The sequence below is a fragment of the Rutidosis leptorrhynchoides genome, chromosome 2, assembly GCF_046630445.1.
Source record: "Rutidosis leptorrhynchoides isolate AG116_Rl617_1_P2 chromosome 2, CSIRO_AGI_Rlap_v1, whole genome shotgun sequence".
Taxonomy (NCBI): Eukaryota; Viridiplantae; Streptophyta; class Magnoliopsida; order Asterales; family Asteraceae; genus Rutidosis; species Rutidosis leptorrhynchoides.
In genome coordinates, this window is record NC_092334.1 from 255166873 (window position 1) to 255187849 (window position 20977).

A 20977-nucleotide genomic window follows, 5' to 3' on the forward strand; every position below is an offset into this window, starting at 1 on the left:
ATATATATATATATATATATATATATATATATACGTATATTTGTGGGCACAATTTTATGCAATATAGGAGTTTGTATTCTAATAAGGAAACTAAATAATAATCCTAATGTGAAACAAATAAGCTGGCAAGTGCTTATCCCAATTGACTTTTGGATCACGTAACAAACTTCAACATACATTAATTAAGTACTACGGAGATCCTCCATTATTTTGGTAATTTCAATAGTATGTTTTTGATTTAGGGTTGATATATTTATATTGTACCTATAAGTTGTGATGGACTTTTAAAAGAAGCAGGGATAGTTAAATATACAGTTGAAGTATACAGAGCATTACAATTTGTGTATAAGGGTTTATAATAATGTTTAGATCTAAGGAATTTAAAAAGCGTGAATTATTTTATTGTTTTGAAAATGAAAATATTCTTTAAGCTGAAGATGAAGATGTTTTCGAAAATGGTAGGATGAGATAAAACTTAACGAAAAAATTTAACCGACGTTAATGTAACATCCCGCCTTTTTCCGTTTACTTTTCCGTTTAATTATTTAAAGTCCGTTATATGACTATAACATCTCCCGTTAATACGCGTTTTAAATTATCTTGTTTAGGTAATTCACGTACCCGAACGAAACTTGAGGGACTAAACTTGACAAGGGATCAAACCCTTGACTAGGTCAAAGGGTCAAACCCCTTTCATCCATTCATTTTCATCCTCATCTTTTACTACTTCCAAATCCTCTCAACATTCAATCCTTAATTCATCATCTAAATCCGATTTTAGAGGCTAACATCAAAACAAATTACATATTTGGAATCCTCTCTTCATTCTCTACGTTTTGATACTAATTTCATCTCGATTGGGTAACTTTCTAAAAACTCTAAATTTCATAATTTTAGTGTTCTTGACTTAAAGGTGTGTTAATTAGTGTCTATGGCTCATTGTGATGTCGTATATGTAATTTGTATGCTCGATCTTGTGAATTGACATAACTAGCATGAACTTGAAAAGAGCTTGCTAAATCTTTGATTTTGGATGATGAAATGTGTTTAGATGTTAATGGTTGTGTGTTCAAAGTGTTAGTTACTTCATTAGCTTCGTTTTGGTGTGTTGATTGACATGAAAACCTTACATTAACATGATTATTGGTTTTGAGATTTTGGTTAGGGTTTGATAAGCTTTATATGAACTTTTGATGTATCAAATGCTATGAAATATTGTTGATAAGTGTTTTGTTGCAATGTGTGTTTGATTACCTTCGAAACGGCATATCATACATGTAAATTGGTTGCCCGAATCATGAAATGCGTTTTTAGAACTTGAACCTTTGATTATGAACGTTTAATGCAGTTTTGGGTTGTTGTAAGTGTTGAATTACTCATTGAAATGTGTCTATTCGTTTTCCTCATCAAAATACCTTTCCGATGATATAAGATACATGTTTTGGTTGTTTGCGGATCATAAAATGTGTTAGTTTGGTTTTTAGTTCGTGCACTTAGGAGTTTTCTGCATCAGACTTGAATACGGACCTGGACGCCGTCCAGATCCTTGGACGCCATCCCAGTTTTCAAAGCTGGACGCCGTCCAGATCTTTGGACGCCGTCTCAGCCTTCAAAGCTGGACACCGTCCAGACAATCTGGACGCCGTCCAGATACACTGGTAGGCTTCTGTCTTCGCTGGTCATTTTACGGAAAATGTTTGCTATACTATGGACCTCCGATTCACATGTAACTTGTTCTAACATGCTCATATATAATTAAAAACCTCAGAAAAATAGTTCGGGACCCGACCCGAACGTGTTGACTTTTTCGTTGACTTTGACCCGACCTAAGTTGACTTTTAATCAAACTTAACCAAATGTTTGTGCAATCGTTCTAACATGCTTTTATACTTGTACCTTTCATGAAACATGACAATTTGATTCACATGCTATTATGATCGAGTCTTAATGAGCCATAGGACTAATTGAACACTTTGACCTATCGTGTTTACCGATATTGATATAAACCTATTTGTTTAGGTCAAGACTAGCATTGTTCTTTGCACACATTACTTGTTGAAGTACTTAGTACTCGTGCACACAAGGTGAGATCATAGTCCCACTTTTACTCTTTTACACTTACATTTGGGATGAGAAAACATAAACGTTTCTTTTTACTAAGTGAACACAAGTACAGGAAAACAAACATTCTACATACGAGTTTGAACAAAAATTCTCAATTCGATTATCATTAGTTACACTTGCCGGGTGTAAGCGAGAACTTATATTATATGGCCATATGTGTTTGACAAACCCTCATTCAAACGGTTCGCTACCGTTTACGAATGAAATATATTTTCGAGAAACAGTGTATGTTCTAACACTATTGTGATGGGGTTCTATGGAAGGAATGTTAAGCATTGATAAGTGGGTGCTCGTGAAACAAACTTTTGGAATGTATTACTATTATATCATTGTTGCAAATCTTGTGGTTCACTTGTACTTACTTACTTAAACCTATGATTTCACCAACGTTTTCGTTGACAGATTTCTATGTTTTTCTCAGGTCCTTGAATGTTTTGTGATACATGCTTCCGCTCATTACTTTTGATACTTGCTTGGATGTCGAGTATACATGCATACGTGGAGCGTCTTTTGGCTACTTTTAAATTGTGTCGCATATGTTTTAATTGTACTTTAAACTTTGTTATGTAACTAGTTGTCAAACTACTTTGGAAACCCCGAAACATCTTTACCTTTGAAATGAATGCGATATACTTTTGGTCAAATGTTGTTTTAAAGACTTATGACCACATAACGGGACCTAAGTAGAGGGCGCCGTCAATGACGATTTTGTCGGGTCGCTACAGATGGTATCAGAGCGTTGGTTTTAGGGATTTAGCATTCATTGGTGTCAACCCCGAGTCATAGGGTACATTAGTGAGTCTAGACTATAACCGGCATATAGACTTGAAGTAGGAATTACTTGACTACTTGTGCATTATACTCGAACGTTTCTACTCATATCTACTTTTATTTCATCTTAATCTCACGTTGTTTAATTTAATTGACGCGCCACCTTGACTTAGTGAAGTAATGTCGAATGCACATATGAATTAGGGTAATATAATTTCCGGGATTATATTACGGTGACTCATATGAACGTTCCGACATTATGACACAAAGAATTTAAGGCGAGTCAAGGAAAATTTTTCTCTCTATCCTATTTCCATATCATGATTAGTATTATTGAAAATACTAATCAACGGTATTCTCGTGTTTTGAAGGAACAATGCCTCCTCGTCGTGTGCCACGCCATGAGACTCCCGAACAAGCTCTACAATGAATGATAGCCACCTTCATGGAAGCGGCCATGGCCGATCACTCCTCCAACAATAACAACAACCACAATAACAACAATCAAGGAGCCGGTAACTCAAGCGAGGGATGCTCCTATAAAGCCTTCATGGGCTGCAAACCTCATACTTTTGATGGGACCGGGGGACCGGTTACTCTCACTCGATGGTTCGAACAAACGGAGGCCATCTTTAGCATAAGCGGTTGTCGGGACCAAGATAAGGTCAAATACTCCACTCACACTTTCGCCGGTGTCGCCCTCACATGGTGGAACACCTATGTACAATCAGTGGGTATCGATGAAGCTCACGCCCTCTCTTGGGCCGACTTGAGGGAAAAGATGATTGTCGAATATTTCCCTCGTGAAGAAACCCGAAGGCTCGAACAAGAGCTAAGAACTTTAAAGGCGGTCGGAAATGATCTCAAGGCTTATAATCAACGATTTTCTGAACTAGCCTTGATGTGCTCAAATCTTGTGAACCCCGAAGCTTTAAGGGTTGAACTTTACATGGATGGTCTTCCAAAGAGCATCAAACACGGAGTAATGTCATCCAAACCCACTAATCATCAAGAAGCTTTGAACATGGCCCGCAAATTGATAGAAACGGTGGACAAAATTGTAGTGCCGGCACCTAAAGCCAAGGATAAGTCGGGTAACAACAAAAGAAAGTGGGAAGCCCCCCAAACAAGCAACAACAACCTTTCTAAGAAGCCTTACACCTCCGACGGCAAGAAGGGTTATGCCGGAAACCTACCTCTTTGCAACAAATGCAACAAGCATCAATTTGGTGAATGTGGCAAGCTAATTTGCCATCGGTGCCAAGGAGTTGGTCATAAGTCCAACGAATGTAAAAGTGTCACCCCCAACGCTCGAAAGGGGCCCAATGCACCAAAAACAGGCACTTGTTACGAATGTGGCCAAACGGGCCATTATAGAAATGCATGCCCGAAGAAGAAAGATAACCCCAATACGCGCGGCCGAGCTTTCAACATCAACACCGAGGAAGCCCGAGATGACAATGAATTAGTCACGGGTACGTTTCTTCTCAACAACACTTATGTTACTTGTTTATTCGATTCGGGTGCTGATAAATGCTTTGTATCCAAGACTTTGATTCATTCTTTTAGCACTCCACCACTCCCACTAGATACCACTTATACCATTGAAGTGGCCAACGGGAAACTATTGAGTGCCGACACATATTACCGGGGGTGTACGTTAAACACTTTGGGTAAAGAGTTTGAAATTGATTTGATACCCATGGAACTAGGAAGCTTCGATGTAATAATCGGTATGAATTGGTTAGCCAAAATGAAATCTCACATCCTTTGTGATCTTAACGCAATACGGATTCCTATCGAGAATGGTGAACCCTTGATTGTTTATGGCGATAAGAGTTGCACCGGACTCAACTTCGTTTCATGCATTAAAGTTAGAAAACTACTCCGTAAGGGTTGTTTTGCGATCCTTGCTCACGTTAAGAAAGTCGAGTCCGATGAGAAGCACATCGATGATGTGCCAATTGTTAGTGACTATTCCGATGTATTTCCCGACGAATTGCCGGGTCTTCCACCTCATCGACCAGTTAAATTCCAAATCGATCTTATTCCGGGAGCCGCACCCGTAGCACGTGCACCATATAGACTCGCTCCATCCGAAATGAAAGAATTGCAAAGTCAAATCCAAGAACTACTTGATCGTGGTTTTATCCAACCTAGCCATTCACCATGGGGCGCTCCGATTTTGTTCGTTAAGAAGAAAGACGGATCCCTACGAATGTGCATTGATTATCGTGAACTAAATAAATTGATGGTTAAGAACCGATATCCTCTTCCTCACATCGATGACCTCTTTGATCAATTACAAGGGTCTTGTGTATATTCAAAAATCGATCTCCGTTCGGGTTATCATCAACTAAGGGTTAAGGAGGAAGACGTCTCCAAAACCGCTTTCAGGACTCGTTATGGTAGTTATGAATTCCTTGTCATGCCATTTGGTCTCACAAATGCACCGGCAGTGTTCATGGATCTTATGAACCGCGTGTGCAAACCGTACCTTGACAAATTCGTTATCGTGTTCATCGATGATATTTTGGTCTATTCTAAAAACGAAGAAGAACACAAGGAACATCTCCGACTTGTGCTTGAACTTTTAAGACAAGAACGACTCTATGCCAAATTCTCCAAGTGTGAATTTTGGTTGAAGGAAGTTCAGTTTCTTGGTCATGTTGTAAGTGATCAAGGTATTAAAGTCGATCCATCAAAAATCGAAGCCATTAGTAAATGGGAGACTCCTACTACTCCTACTCACATTCGTCAATTTTTGGGTCTCGCCGGATACTATCGTAGATTCATCAAGGATTTCTCTTTGGTTGCTCGTCCTCTAACCGCGTTAACTCACAAGGGAAAGAAATTCATTTGGGCAACCGAACAAGAATCCGCATTTCAAATCTTGAAAACGAAGCTAACCACCGCTCCTATCTTGTCACTTCCTGAAGGCAACGATGATTTTGTTGTGTATTGCGACGCCTCGAAACATGGTTTTGGGTGTGTGTTGATGCAACGAACGAAAGTCATTGCTTACGCTTCTCGACAACTCAAAATTCATGAACGAAACTATACGACACATGATCTCGAACTCGGAGCCGTTGTCTTCGCACTTAAAATGTGGAGACACTATCTTTATGGAACCAAAAGTACCATCTTCACCGATCACAAAAGCCTTCAACACATCTTTGATCAAAAACAACTAAACATGAGACAACGACGGTAGATTGAAACTTTAAACGATTATGATTGTGAGCTTCGTTACCATCCCGGAAAGGCAAATGTAGTAGCCGATGCCTTAAGTCGAAAAGAAAGAGCGGTGCCTCTTCGTGTCCGAGCTTTAAACATCACCATCCACACCTACCTTAATAACCAAATTCGAGTAGCCCAAGACGAGGCTCTCAAGGATGAAAACATCTCTTTCGAACACTTGAACATCCTCAGCTCTCGATTCGAAGTTAAAGAAACCGGACTCCGATATTTCGCCGGGAGGATTTGGGTGCCTAGTTATGGGGACCTACGAAGCCTTATTTTAGATGAAGCACATAAGTCACGATACTCAATTCACCCTGGTGCCAATAAGATGTACCACGACCTTAAACAACAATATTGGTGGCCGAACATCAAAAGGGACGTAGCTACTTATGTTGCCAAGTGTTTGACATGTTCCAAAGTCAAAGCCGAACATCAAAGACCGTCTGGACTACTCCAACAACCCGAAATCCCGCAATGGAAGTGGGAAAGGATAACGATGGATTTTATCACCAAACTACCAAAGACGGTTGGCGGTTATGATACTATTTGGGTTATTGTTGACCGTCTCACCAAATCCGCGCACTTCCTAGCCATGAAGGAAACCGACAACATGGAGAAACTAGCACAACTTTACATTAAAGAAATCATAGCCTAACACGGTGTACCCTTATCGATTATCTCTGACCGAGATGGCCGATTTGTTTCTAGATTTTGGCGTACTTTACAAGAAGCGTTAGGAATGCGTTTAGACATGAGCACCACATATCATCCATAAACTGACGGACAAAGCAAACGCACAATTCAAACTTTAGAAGACATGCTACGAGCTTGTGTTATCGACTTTGGAAAAGCTTGGGATAAGCACTTGCCTCTCGCCGAATTCTCCTATAACAATAGTTATCATGCGAGTATTAACGCCACACCATTCGAAGCTTTATATGGTTGAAAATGTCGTTCACCTCTTTGTTGGGCCGAAGTAGGCGACACACAAATCACCGGACCCGAACTCATTCATGAAACAACCGAGAAGATCGTTCAAATCCGAGATAGGCTTAGGACAGCCCGAAGTCGTCAAAAGAGCTATACCGACAAACGACGCAACGACCTTGAATTTCAAGTCGGTGACCGCGTAATGTTGAAAGTCGCGCCTTGGAAAGGTGTAATTCATTTCGGGAAACGCGGGAAGCTAAATCCGCGGTATATTGGTCCTTTCAAAATCTTGGAGCGTGTCGGAACCGTTGCTTATCGTTTAGAACTTCCGCCTCAATTGAGCTCCATTCACCCTACTTTCCATGTATCTAACTTGAAAAAATGTCTTGCCGAACCCGATATCGTCATTCTTCTCGAGGAGCTTACTATTGATGACAAACTCCATTTTGTGGAGGAACCGTTTGAAATTGTGGACACCTCCGTCAAGACATTGAAACAAAGCCGAATTTCGATTGTTAAAGTCCGTTGGAACGCCAAAAGGGGACCCGAGTTTACTTGGGAAAGACAAGATCAAATGCAAAGAGAATATCCTCATCTATTCACAAACTCGGAAACGCAAGATCCCGAGGAAGAAACAAAGACTGCTACGCCTACTTAAATTTCGGGACGAAATTTCTTTTAAGGATTAGGTAATGTAACATCCCGCCTTTTTCCGTTTACTTTTCCGTTTAATTATTTAAAGTCCGTTATATGACTATAACATCTCCCGTTAATACGCGTTTTAAATTATCTCGTTTAGGTAATTCACGCACCCGAACGAAAGTTGAGGGACTAAATTGACAAGGGATCAAACCCTTGACTAGGTCAAAGGGTCAAACCCCTTTCATCCATTCATTTTCATCCTCATCTTTTGCTACTTCCAAATCCTCTCAACATTCAATCCTTAATTCATCATCTAAATCCGATTTTGGAGGCTAACATCAAAACAAATTACATATTTGGAATCCTCTCTTCATTCTCTATGTTTTGATACTAATTTCATCTCGATTGGGTAACTTTCTAAAAACTCTAAATTTCATAATTTTAGTGTTCTTGACTTAAAGGTGTGTTAATTAGTGTCTATGGCTCATTGTGATGTCGTATATGTAATTTGTATGCTCAATCTTGTGAATTGACATAACTAGCATGAACTTGAAAAAGAGCTTGCTAAATCTTTGATTTTGGATGATGAAATGTGTTTAGATATTAATGGTTGTGTGTTCAAAGTGTTATTTACTTCATTAGCTTCGTTTTGGTGTGTTGATTGACACGAAAACCTTACATTAACATGATTATTGGTTTTGAGATTTTGGTTAGGGTTTGATAAGCTTTATATGAACTTTTGATGTATCAAATGCTATGAAATATTATTGATAAATGTTTTGTTGCAATGTGTGTTTGATTACCTTCGAAACGGCATATCATACATGTAAATTGGTTGCCCGAATCATGAAATGCGTTTTTAGAACTTGAACCTTTGATTATGAAAGTTTAATGCAGTTTTGGGTTGTTGTAAGTGTTAAATTACTCGTTGAAATGTGTCTATTCGTTTTCATCGTCAAAATACCTTTCCGATGATATAAGATACATGTTTTGGTTGTTTGCGGATCATAAAATGTGTTAGTTTGGTTTTTGGTTCGTGCACTTAGGAGTTTTCTGCATCAGACTTGAATACGGACCTGGACGCCGTCCAGATCCTTGGACGCCGTCCCAGTTTTCAAAGCTGGACGCCGTCCAGATCTTTGGACGCCGTCTCAGCCTTCAAAACTGGACGCCGTCCAGATACACTGGTAGGCTTCTGTCTTCGCTGGTCATTTTACGGAAAATGTTTGCTATACTATGGACCTCCGATTCACATGTAACTTGTTCTAACATGCTCATATATAATTAAAAACCTCAGAAAAATAGTTCGGGACCCGACCCGAACGTGTTGACTTTTTCGTTGACTTTGACCCGACCTAAGTTGACTTTTAATCAAACTTAACCAAATGTTTGTGCAATCGTTCTAACATGCTTTTATACTTGTACCTTGCATGAAACATGACAATTTGATTCACATGCTATTATGATCGAGTCTTAACGAGCCATAGGACTAATTGAACACTTTGACCTATCGTGTTTACCGATATTGATATAAACCTATTTGTTTAGGTCAAGACTAGCATTGTTCTTTGCACACATTACTTGTTGAAGTACTTATTACTCGTGCACACAAGGTGAGATCATAGTCCCACTTTTACTCTTTTACACTTACATTTGGGATGAGAAAACATAAACGTTTCTTTTTACTAAGTGAACACAAGTACAGGAAAACAAACATTCTACATACGAGTTTGAACAAAAATCCTCAATTCGATTATCATTAGTTACACTTGCCGGGTGTAAGCGAGAACTTATATTATATGGCCATATGTGTTTGACAAACCCTCATTCAAACGGTTCGCTACCGTTTACGAATGAAATATATTTTCGAGAAACAGTGTATGTTCTAACACTATCGTGATGGGGTTCTATGGAAGGAATGTTAAGCATTGATAATTGGGTGCTCGTGAAACAAACTTTTGGAATGTATTACTATTATATCATTGTTGCAAATCTTGTGGTTCACTTGTACTTACTTACTTAAACCTATGATTTCACCAACGTTTTCGTTGACAGATTTCTATGTTTTTCTCAGGTCCTTGAATGTTTTGTGATACATGCTTCCGCTCATTACTTTTGATACTTGCTTGGATGTCGAGTATACATGCATACGTGGAGCGTTTTTTGGCTACTTTTAAATTGTGTCGCATATGTTTCAATTGTACTTTAAACTTTGTTATGTAACTAGTTGTCAAACTACTTTGGAAACCCCGAAACATCTTTACCTTTGAAATGAATGCGATATACTTTTGGTCAAACGTTGTTTTAAAGACTTATGACCACGTAACGGGACCTAAGTAGACGGCGCCGTCAATGACGATTTTGTCGGGTCGCTACAGTTAAGTCAAGGGACCAATCATGAACTTTTTTTAAATATTAACTTGATACCTGATGTACAAGTTAATGCGTACAATAGAATCATTTAAATAGTTGATTACAAGTTAATCATTTTTAAGAGCAATCCGTTCCGATTTTCAAAAATCCGTTTAATTAAACGGTCAACGTCAATTGACGGGTCAAAATCAAATTTGGTAATCAAAGTCGGTCAAAGTCAAAATGGTTAACACTTTAACATGTATTTAAACTATAATTTTATAGTTTTTGAGCAAAATGAATAGTTTTAGACAATTATGTTAAAGTTTATTTTTATATTTATGGTTTTTTTCTATATTTACATATATAATTTTTAATATTTAATATTTAAATGTATAAAGTACAATCCGATTAATCCCCGAATCACCAGTTAATTATTCTAAAGTCCTGACCAATTAATCCCCAAATAGCGAATGTTGCAACCTTGGTTGAATGCATACAATATGATATTTGATAGTTGAATTTATACTATATGAATTTAGTGAAAGTTCAAATACATTTTCAAACAAGACCAAATTATTAAATCATCCCTATGTTAGGGGTTATTATTCCTTTTCATCCCTCTCAATTAAAAACTGCACAAATAGTCCTTTAAGTGAATTTTTAGTCTCAAAATCATCCTTTGCCCTAAGAGCACAGAGAGTCGTTCGATGCTAATTCTTAGTGTTAAATTTAACACTGGATTTAACACTGAGGCCAAAACAGGGGAAATGATTCAGTGTTAAATCTCAATGTTAAATCATTATTTAATTATTTTTAATACTTTTAATAATATTATTTAACTTATTTTTTTTATACTTTTATCTATTATTTATTTAATATGATTATTAATTATAAACTATAAAAATAAATAATACTTTTAGTTAGTAATATTTATAATTATAAATTATAAATATTTAAATAGAATTTAGCCCAACTATAAAAATAAATGTAAGCCCACTCACTACCCACTAATTTGGCCCATTTTTAACCAATCTTTTTATTAAACCTAATTACGGAGTATTTATTTATTTTTACTAATTTACTCCGTATTCTTCTTCCTCCTGAAACTCACCTGCAAAAATCAAAAAAACACATAGCAACATCAGATAACAAAAGGAAAAAAGAAAGAAAAAAAAAAGGAAAAAGAAGTAGAAACAGCGTCGACTAGCTAACGGTGGCCGACGTTAAACACCTTTAACGGTGGTTTAACGCCGGCGGGGAGTGGGTGGCACCACCGTCCCCACCGTTAAATTCCTTTAACATCGAAAAAATACCCCGACTCCTGGTGCTCTAACATTTGCTAACACTCTCGTTAATTAGTTAGGTTATATACTTGTGCAGATCATGTGGTTACATCTAACTTGTCATTCAACTTTCTTTTTCTCTATCATCAAAACGTACCTCCAAACCAACAAAAAAAAAAAAAAAAAAAAAAAAAAAATCCTATCAAAACAATAATTCAATCAAAACCCAATCCAAATCCATCTAATTTCTATTTTTTGCTAATAAAGAGTAAATGCTACTTTGCCATGGGTTTCTATTATTCTCTGGATACAGCCTCGGACCCTCGGTCCATTGGGCTGCACCACACAATCACCAACCTCGCCACTAAGGTCAGAGAATTCATATACATTCAAGGCTCACACTTTTGTTCGGATTCTTTGAGCTGATCTTTGAAACTTTTTTTTTTTTTTTTTTGAATCGAAGTCTCACAAGAACCAACACCCAAACTGATTGTTGCATGTGTTTTCTTCTCAAGCACTCTGTAAAATCATAAGAAAGAAAAAATTCAAGTGGACTGCATATTTGTTGAAATGAGAAAAACGGTGTTTATTTTCATATGTTTAGAGTATATTTAATAATAAAAAGTTTGGTGCCTTCAAATGGATTGCAAGATTTTTCCGGTCAGTTAAACATTCAGAGTAGATTTTTTTTCGGAAGATGATGTCTTCTATATAATCGTACCTATGTTAGGGCAAAGTTAACAAATGTAGGGCAAAGGATGATTTTGGGATTACAAACTCACTTTAGAGATTGTTTGTGCAGTTTTTATTTGGGAGGGATGAAAAAAGCTAAAAAGTCTTGACACAGGGATGAGTTCAGGAATTTTGTCTTCAAACAATTATCCCTTTAACAAATTGAAGATGTTTTAATGGATAAAGCAAATATTTTATTGGTATAGAATTAAATTAAATATTTTTGAAAAATATACTACCTCCGTCTCATTACATGTGTCCACTTACTTTTTGCACACAGTTTTAGGAAATCCCACTAACTTCAACCAATCAGAAATCTTCTCTTTCCAAAATAACCTCATCTAATTGGTTGAAATCCAAAGTGAATATTTGATATGGGACAACCTAAAATGGAAAGGTAGACATTTGAAGTGAGACGGAGGGGTATTATTTTGTAATTCAAAAAATTGTGAAATTCATAACTGAGGGAAATTTTCACCAGTAACAAAATAATATTTCAGAAACCAAATTCCACCCCTTCTTAACTCACGCTCACACTCCCTCCGTTCAATTGCCGGAGATCACCCCCAGCCAGCTAATATCCAATTCGCCGTTTGTCTCCCGAAACCCCTATTTCACATTAACCTATAAACACCAATCGATTACCAAACCATACCCCTCCCTCGCATGGCTGTTGATACAGAGTTCAAATCGCTATTAAACAAATTTAAAGTAGAAGATCCATGGCTTCCACCTACACCTTGGGAATCAATACCTACTGAAAGTGGTCCCACTCCTACCACTTCAACGTCTTCTACTAATCCTACACCATTCTATGATACATCATCTGTTTCTGTAAGTTTATTTTGGTACTTTATTACTACTACTACTACTACTACTACTACTTATCTATCTATATCTATGTTCCTTTTAAGAAATGTAAACTCTTGATTTTGTAATTTTAGCCATTATTTTTATAACTTTTTTACTCATAATTACTTTTAATTTGGTTTATTGTAGCAATTTGTGCCTGTATGCACCCAGACACTCTTGTAAATCATCTGTTTGGCCAATTTAGGTTAATACTTATGTTACATATACATATGTTAGCACTGTGAATATAACAAGCTACTCAAGCTAGATTCTTTAGTTTGGTTTGGACAAAGTTTTTCATACTTTATGTTGTACTTTGAATTAAAATCTTGACTTGATGAATTTCATCTTACATTGCGTAGAATTTGTTTATATCAAATGTCATTGAGTTTATATATCTCTGATAGCAAACAGATAAACTGATGATTGCGAATTGTTCAGGAGGCTAGCTTAGTTAGGTTGGCGATGAATGCTCTGCAAGGTTTAGAGTCATCTCTAATAAGCATCGAGAAACTATGCACAATATTCCGTTCTGATCCAACAGACAGAACGTTTCACCGAATTCCTAGCATGTGGAACAAGGCTGTAAGTACACTTGCTCTCGAGAAGATACTTAGATCCTTAGGTTGCATGGGAACTGAAGTTTTCTTGCTTCATAAATTTGTTGATCATTTCACAAACTTAAATTGGGATGATGCGACTTCAAGAAGCAATATGCAAGCTGAGTCAAAATTGGAAGCAAGAAGTTATCCTCCATACAGTCTTGTCAACCAGGCTTTTACGATTGCTATTAAAGATATCTTGGATGGTTACATTGCTGCGTTGGATACTATATCTTCGTCTGTTTGTTTCAGACGGTTATCAAATAACGATAAAAATATGTCATCTGCATCTACTTCGGGGATTGGTTGTCTTTCAATTGTTGGGCACTCTGAAATTACACTGTTGGAGGTTTACCTTCATACGAATGAACTGAGGAATCAGACTGAGGTTATTGGAAGCATCTGCAATGTGCATAATGTAGCTCGTTGTTTTACACTTTCACCCCTTGAAGATTTTGATACTCGAACAAAATTTGGTGACTTCCCTAGAGGTGGAAATCTTCTTACCTACCTGTATACGGAACTGAAGGTCCACATTTCTTACGATATAATTCCACTTGATATATATGTTTGTTATGTTCATCTTTATTATATTCTATGTTAGCATCCATGTTAGACTAGGCTTCATAGCGCAGGTGGTATTAGGCGTAGGTTTTGCACTGTAAAATCATTTCTTATTGTCATGATCCTTTCCTGTTTGAGTTCCAGGATCTTTGAATTGTGATTAGTGATGAAATGTTACGCAGCATGACATATACATTTCATTTTAAAACATTGTTATGAACGTATCAGGTTGCTGATCCAGCTCATTGTGCTCTCCTCAAAACTCTCTTCATTCGCTCATGTGAACCGTATTTCGGCTTTATAAGATCATGGATTTTCAAAGCCAAAATTAGTGATCCTTTTAATGAGTTTATAGTGGCCGAGGCTAAGATTGAACAACCTTGTTCCATTTCCAACACTGGATTCGTAATTGACTTTCCATCGGCTACCATTGGGGTAAATACTATATTATATTATATTGTCTATAATCTTCTGTTAAGAGTTGTTTTATCAAAAATATTGTCTCAGTACTATTTTAATGCTTATTTTATGCAATTCCTAATTTGTATTCCAGGAACAAGATGGAGTTATCGTTCCTTGTTTTTTGAAGGACTTTTTAATTCCGCTTTTTAGAGCCGGTCAACAGCTTCAAGTATTAATAAAATTGCTAGAATTTTCTGATGGTGTTGGCAGTTGGAACCGTACTTATGAGGATTTTCTTCCTTACTGGAGTAAAATGGCAAGTTCTCGTTTGTTACATTCAAATATGAGTTTCAGTAAGGAAGGAATTGAAATGGCGGTACTTGCAAGGAGTGACTACTACAAAATCATGATGGAAAAACTTGAAAGTCATTTGCCAAACTTAGAATTCAAATATCACCAGGTGAGTTCCCTTCACCAATTGATTTAATCTGTTTTGACCTTTTCATGATTATTTCGTAAGTGGTAAGCAGTCATTGACCATTTGCAAGTAGCCAAGTTGGATTTAATGCTAGTTTTCTTTGCTTGTATAAGAACATTTTTCAGGCATTGTTTTTGAAAATGAGCAGTATAGATCAACCCTGACTGACAATCATTGTCACATATTTATTCGTGTGTATGGTTTTATCTCATAATGTAATGCTTATGTGGAGGCTATGGCTCACAGATAATTGCGTACTCTACATTACCAACATCTGGTAGAGAAAGTCTGGAAGTTACATCTGCAGATATTGGTACATCAGTCTCACCTTCAGTGATGAATGTGGATCAAAATTTGTAAGATCTATGTGTTTATGTATGTATAGGATAATCAACATTGCACGCGTGTTTATAAAATTGCATGATGTCTATTCATGATAAGTAACAGTAAAGTCATAGGCTATCAACTAGTTATGCATACCACATTTTTTTTTTTTTTTAGGTTTCAATTAGTTCTCTGAATCATTAATCTCTTAGTCTTCATGAATGTCAGGCCTCTTGAGGAAGGTGATGAATGTAGCATGACTGATGAATTATCTTATATGGATGATCCATGGGATTCATCATCTGATTGTTCTTCTATTAACAATTCTGACGAAGAAGATGCATCTACATCTGAGAAAATAGTTGATTTGGTTCATGATTCAAAAGATCTGGAGAAAAAGTATCTGTCTGCTCTAGAAATTAGTTCAGATACCCCTGTCAACTTCATGCTAAAAAAGCCTTATCATGATGAAATTCCAGTTACTAATGGTAAACTGAATGATGGATGGCCACTTAATCCCACTCCAAAAATTTCTAATTGTAATGGCATAGGGAATATAGATGATAATCTAAGCTCAGGAGATCTTGATCAAACTAAATCTTATCCGTTGGATCTAATATCCAGCAACAGTGAACTAGACAACGAGACTGCTAATTTGAGTTTGAGAAACATGAACTCATGGGAGGTTGAATGTTGTAACCAAATACTAGGAACAAGCAAGCTTCGAGAAAAATGGGCTAAAGTCTCTTTTCCTTCTTTTGACTTCATGTTCGTTAAAGATCCGTTTACTGAATGTGTGGATAGGTTAGGAAATTTTGACCGAGTTGACCAGTTCTCGGTTTCAGTTAGTAGTGTTGCTACCAAGAGAAACTTGCATAAGAAACAGCAAGGTGGTTATGTGTCTACTGTCGAGAAGAATTCATTCCGTACAAATGTACGTCTCGATACGGAAACTTATCATCGAGAACAAGCATTTTTATCAAATGTATCTAGTGGTGGTTGTTGGGAAAGTCTTCTTGGTAACACGGGCAACAAAAATGATATTCGCCCTGTTAAGCATAACCATAAAACCAGTGTGGCTGCTGATATTGAGATACCATTGGATTTTGTTCTTGAGAAATGCTTGTTGGAGGAAATTCAACTTCAGTATCCTTAATTTCTTTCAATCAACATATTAAAACTTTTAATCACAGCCTTTTCTTGTATGTTGTTTGTTTTTTGTGTTTTTGTGCCAGAATAATTTCAACGTTAAACCGGTTACCTAAGCAATTCGATATTGTGTCATCTACTCATCTTAAGTTAGGCATATATCCGGCGTTATATGAAATCGACGTCCAACAATTTGGTCTGTGGCTTTATCCTTATCGTACATCCAACATCTTTTCCTATTTGAAATCAAAAATTACTCACTACACTAATTGTGGAGAATGTTTAAACACTTTATTGCCCATGTGAACAGTAACCTTCACAGGGGTATTTTGGTAATTTCACATTTTCTTTTCTTTTTTCCCATTGTTATCTACTAATGATGCTCGTGAAAGCATGCCAAAATGTTGAGCTGTATAATCTGTAGTTGTCTATTTAATAAGATAGAAGATATTAAGCCATGGTTGAAACTGTACTTTCTGCCAAAGTAAGGGGTTCATGTGTCTCCTTAACATGAATAGATATACGTATGTCAGTAAATTGACAATAAAGCTACTTGAGGAAGGTTTCTCTTTACAAGAACATTTGCTGGCTTTGCGACGTTACCACATGATGGAATCGGCAGACTGGGCGGACTTGTTTATCATGTCACTCCGACATCATGTACAATGTTATCAACTGTTACTCATCTTATGCTTTGTTCGATGATCCTATACTAAATTCCCGTTTTCTCTTTTTAGAAATGGTATGCAACAGAGGCGGATAAAAGCATATCTGAAATTCAGGGGCTTCTAGAACTCTCGCTTCAGAGGTCTTCATGTGAAAGAGACCGTTATAAGGATAGAGTGTTTGTGTATATGAAAGAACAAGGCTCCTCAGCTCTTCCTGGTTTTGCAAATGGTATATTCTATACAAATTATACAAGTTTTTTGTAGAATTACACATTTTTAATTATATCAAGTGATGAAGGCATGTGGTGTACTGGCAGGTATACAGTCGTTTAATGCATTAGGACTCGGTTACAGAGTAGATTGGCCAGTGAGCATTGTTTTGACTCCTGGTGCATTGAAGATATATGCTCAAATCTTCAGTTTTTTATTACAAGTCAAGCTTGCACTATCATCTTTAACTGAAGTATGGTGCTCATTTAAGGTACGCTTAGTGACTTGCTTTATTTACTTTGTTGTTGTATGATTATTATTGAGGTTGATACCATAGTTGTCATTTGAAACTTTTGAGCTTTTAGTTGGATTTTTATAATGTAAGCTAATATGCTTTGTGGTTGTACAGGAATTCATCCATTTCACAAACCAGAATCGTTGTTCTGGTTTACGTAAATCAGAGTTCCACCATTTCAATATCATGGTGAAATTGAGGTATGTTTGAAATTTGACCGACTCAGCGTGACTTTGACCTGACCTTTTAGCATTGACCGACCTTTTAGACGTTTTTGGCAAAACGGGACAGGCTAGTCTCAAAACTCACACGTCGTCTGACTCAACCGACTTATACAACAATGCTTCTAACCCCCTACCAGTTTATCTCCAGTTTATGTTAGAAAACTGAAGTGACTTTCCAATCTATAACTGATGTTAAGGTAGAACAATAGGGTTGCGTTATGTATATAATATGATATATTATGTGTTTATTTCTTTGGTGATGGATGCCATTTTTTAATATCGAATCTATATGTTGCAGGCACCAGATTTATCATTTTGTATCAACGTTGCAGCAATATGTTCAGTCTCAGTTATCACATATATCCTGGTGCAGATTTCTTCAGTCTCTCAAGCATAAGGTTTGAAGCAAACATTATCACACATAACTAGTTAAGGTTCACATCATATAAGTAGGATGCATTTTCAGTAATAGTTGGGTAGAATGTGTCTATAATCATAACATAGTTGTTTTATTTTATAGTCTGTATAGTTTTGGTTATTCTTTTCTTTATCTAACATGCCATGCTGCGTTTTCTGTACCCCACTAGGTTAAAGATTTGACAGATCTTGACATTGTGCATATGGATTATCTTAATGATTCACAATGCATGTAATGTCTTTTTTTTTTGTTATGCATTCATGTCTTTCATACACGCTTATAGGGACACAAATAATCACTCTAATTTATTGAGTTTCAGTTGTAAACTTTCAAAATGTTGTTTATATAAAAGCAATCACTTATAGATATTTATTTACATCTTCTTTGTAGATGTTTCTTATCGAATGATATGAAACAAATAGCTGACATCATTCAAAGCATTTTGCAATGCGCATTGGACTTCAGATCTGTTGTCTTACCAAACATGAGTGCTGCTGGACAAGATGGAGGTCAGCTGAACACCACTAAGGTAAATTTTAAAGTGTTGACTTAATTATTTTTTTTTCATATTAAATAATTACGTAGTAACTTAAATGATAATAAAAGAAAAAAGTTGAATTGATGCCCTTGTTTTATTTTTGCTGGTGGCTGCAGGTTCAGACAATTAAAGAAACGTTTGACGAAAACGTGAGACAACTGTATGCATGCTATCACAACTCTCCTAAGAACGTTGAGTTCAGTCTCCCGCGGTTCTGGGAGTACCTCAACTACAATGACTATTTCTCTGATGTCATCAACAAAGAAATGGGCCACAATATTTTTTCCTTCTAAACTCGAGAAATTTCCCGGACTTCAAAATATCTGAAATGAGAACTGGCTAGGGTTTCTTCTCCTTGTTTGGAACAGTCAGGCGTGGTAGGCTGAGCTTGAATGCTGGTGGCGCAACTATTTGTGTGTAATTATTTATGTATTTCATATCTTGTTTGTTTGTCATGTTATTCTACACTAATGCTGCGACATTATTATACGGGCGAGGAGATCAGTTATACGGACGGACCGAAGGTCCAAGACAAAGGACTGCCTGTTGATTAAATCGGTTAAAAACGGTCTCGTATATATAGTTGTAGGTGTGTTAGGATTCAGGATGTGTTGGGTTTTGAGGCGTGAGAGATATGGTTAGGGCCTTGGGACTTTTGGACCAATCTCGGTCTACCGGTATTTTTTTGCTAACCATATGTATTTAGTCAGTATGGATCTGTATTTAATATTTTTTAACACCTTGTAACAACAATGTAATCGAATGATTGGTTCTATGGATAATTACTTGAATGATCATTTTTTCTTGACATAAGAACCTCTGTTTTTAAGTAATCTAGATTGCTTGACTAAATCTTGAACTTTTGGTTCTCGATATGCAATTGACAATTTAACACAATTTCAATTTCACCCCCAAACTAGGGATTCTAAATGTAAAATTATTAACTTAATTTAAAACGTAAACTAAACTCCACCCAAATTTTTGACGAGACATATCTTCTCCTTCGTCGACCGTTAAATTTTTCCGACAATATCGTTCAACTCGGAATAATTTTACGAGCACAACGCAACTAAATACATGCGAAACCAACGTTTTTCAAAAAATGCTAAATATTTCGGAGTGTGTTTCATACGTATACATATACAACATATCGATGGTTCCGTTTCTCTTTTTCACGCGATCTTCCTGGAGTTAAAAACGCGCAGACCATTAGGTATACTAGGCACTAACCATGTGTGACGACCCGGGAATTTCCGACCAAATTTAAACTTAATCTTTATATGATTTCGACACGATAAGCAAAGTCTATTAGGTTGAGTCTCAAAAATTTTGAACTGTTTCATATATTCATTTGACCTTCGACTATTCCCGACGATTCACGAACCACAATCTGTATGTATATATATATATATATATATATATATATATATATATATATATACATATATATATATATATATATATATATATATATATATATATATATATATATATATATATATATATATATATATATATTAATTTGAAATAAAAACGTATATGATTTAATTCATTTGTGTAAATAAAATAATACATGACATTACTATAAATCTATTTATTTATGAAGAGTACATTGAATATATATAATTTAAAATTTATTTAACAAACGCTCGTAGCACTCGTTTATCATCTTGATGGTTATTAATCAAGTTAAAAACGAACTTATATGATTTTAAAATAAAAGGTGATCCGAAATTGAGTTATAGTCCCACTTTTAAAATTTAATATTTTTGGGATGAGAATACATGCAGTTTTATAAATGTTTTACGAAATAGACACAAGAAATCAAAACTACATTATATGGGTGAATGATCGAAGCCGAATATGCTCCTTTTTGCTTGGTAGCCTAAGAATTAGGGAACATCGCTAATTTTGAGAATTAGTGCACCCCTAATTGACGCGAATCCTAAAGATAGATCTATTGGGCCTAACGAACCCCATCCAAAGTACCGGATGTTTTAGTACTTCGAATTCGTTTTTATCATGTCCGAAGGATTTCCCGGAATGATAGGGGATATTCTTATATGCATCTTGTTAATGTCGGTTACCAGGTGTTCACCATATGAATGATTATTTTTGTCTGTATGCATGTGACGTATGTTTATGAGAAATGGAAATATGAAATCTTGTGGTC

The 20977-nt window shown here is 36.3% G+C and overlaps 1 protein-coding gene across 3 annotated transcripts; it reads left to right on the forward strand.

Annotated features, from left to right (window-relative positions):
- Positions 1 to 12511: 12511 nt before the first annotated feature.
- LOC139891752 (uncharacterized) lies at positions 12512 to 19595 on the forward strand. Of its 3 annotated transcripts, none has more exons than XM_071874736.1 (14): positions 12512 to 12914; positions 13374 to 14063; positions 14327 to 14533; positions 14652 to 14960; positions 15225 to 15334; positions 15531 to 16448; positions 16970 to 17111; positions 17189 to 17348; positions 17437 to 17600; positions 17739 to 17824; positions 18147 to 18246; positions 18436 to 18497; positions 18657 to 18795; positions 18921 to 19595. In XM_071874736.1, the coding sequence occupies exons 1-14, from the start codon at positions 12747 to 12749 to the stop codon at positions 19095 to 19097; spliced, it is 3432 nt and encodes a 1143-aa protein (XP_071730837.1). In that variant the 5' UTR covers positions 12512 to 12746; the 3' UTR covers positions 19098 to 19595. The 3 variants fall into 3 exon arrangements, 2 of the variants coding, with proteins under 2 accessions (XP_071730837.1, XP_071730838.1); XM_071874737.1 differs by lacking the exon at positions 12512 to 12914 and having other exon boundaries at positions 13404 to 13517; positions 13640 to 14063; XR_011773823.1 differs by lacking the exon at positions 18436 to 18497 and having other exon boundaries at positions 18921 to 19052.
- The last annotated feature ends 1382 nt before the right edge of the window (positions 19596 to 20977 follow it).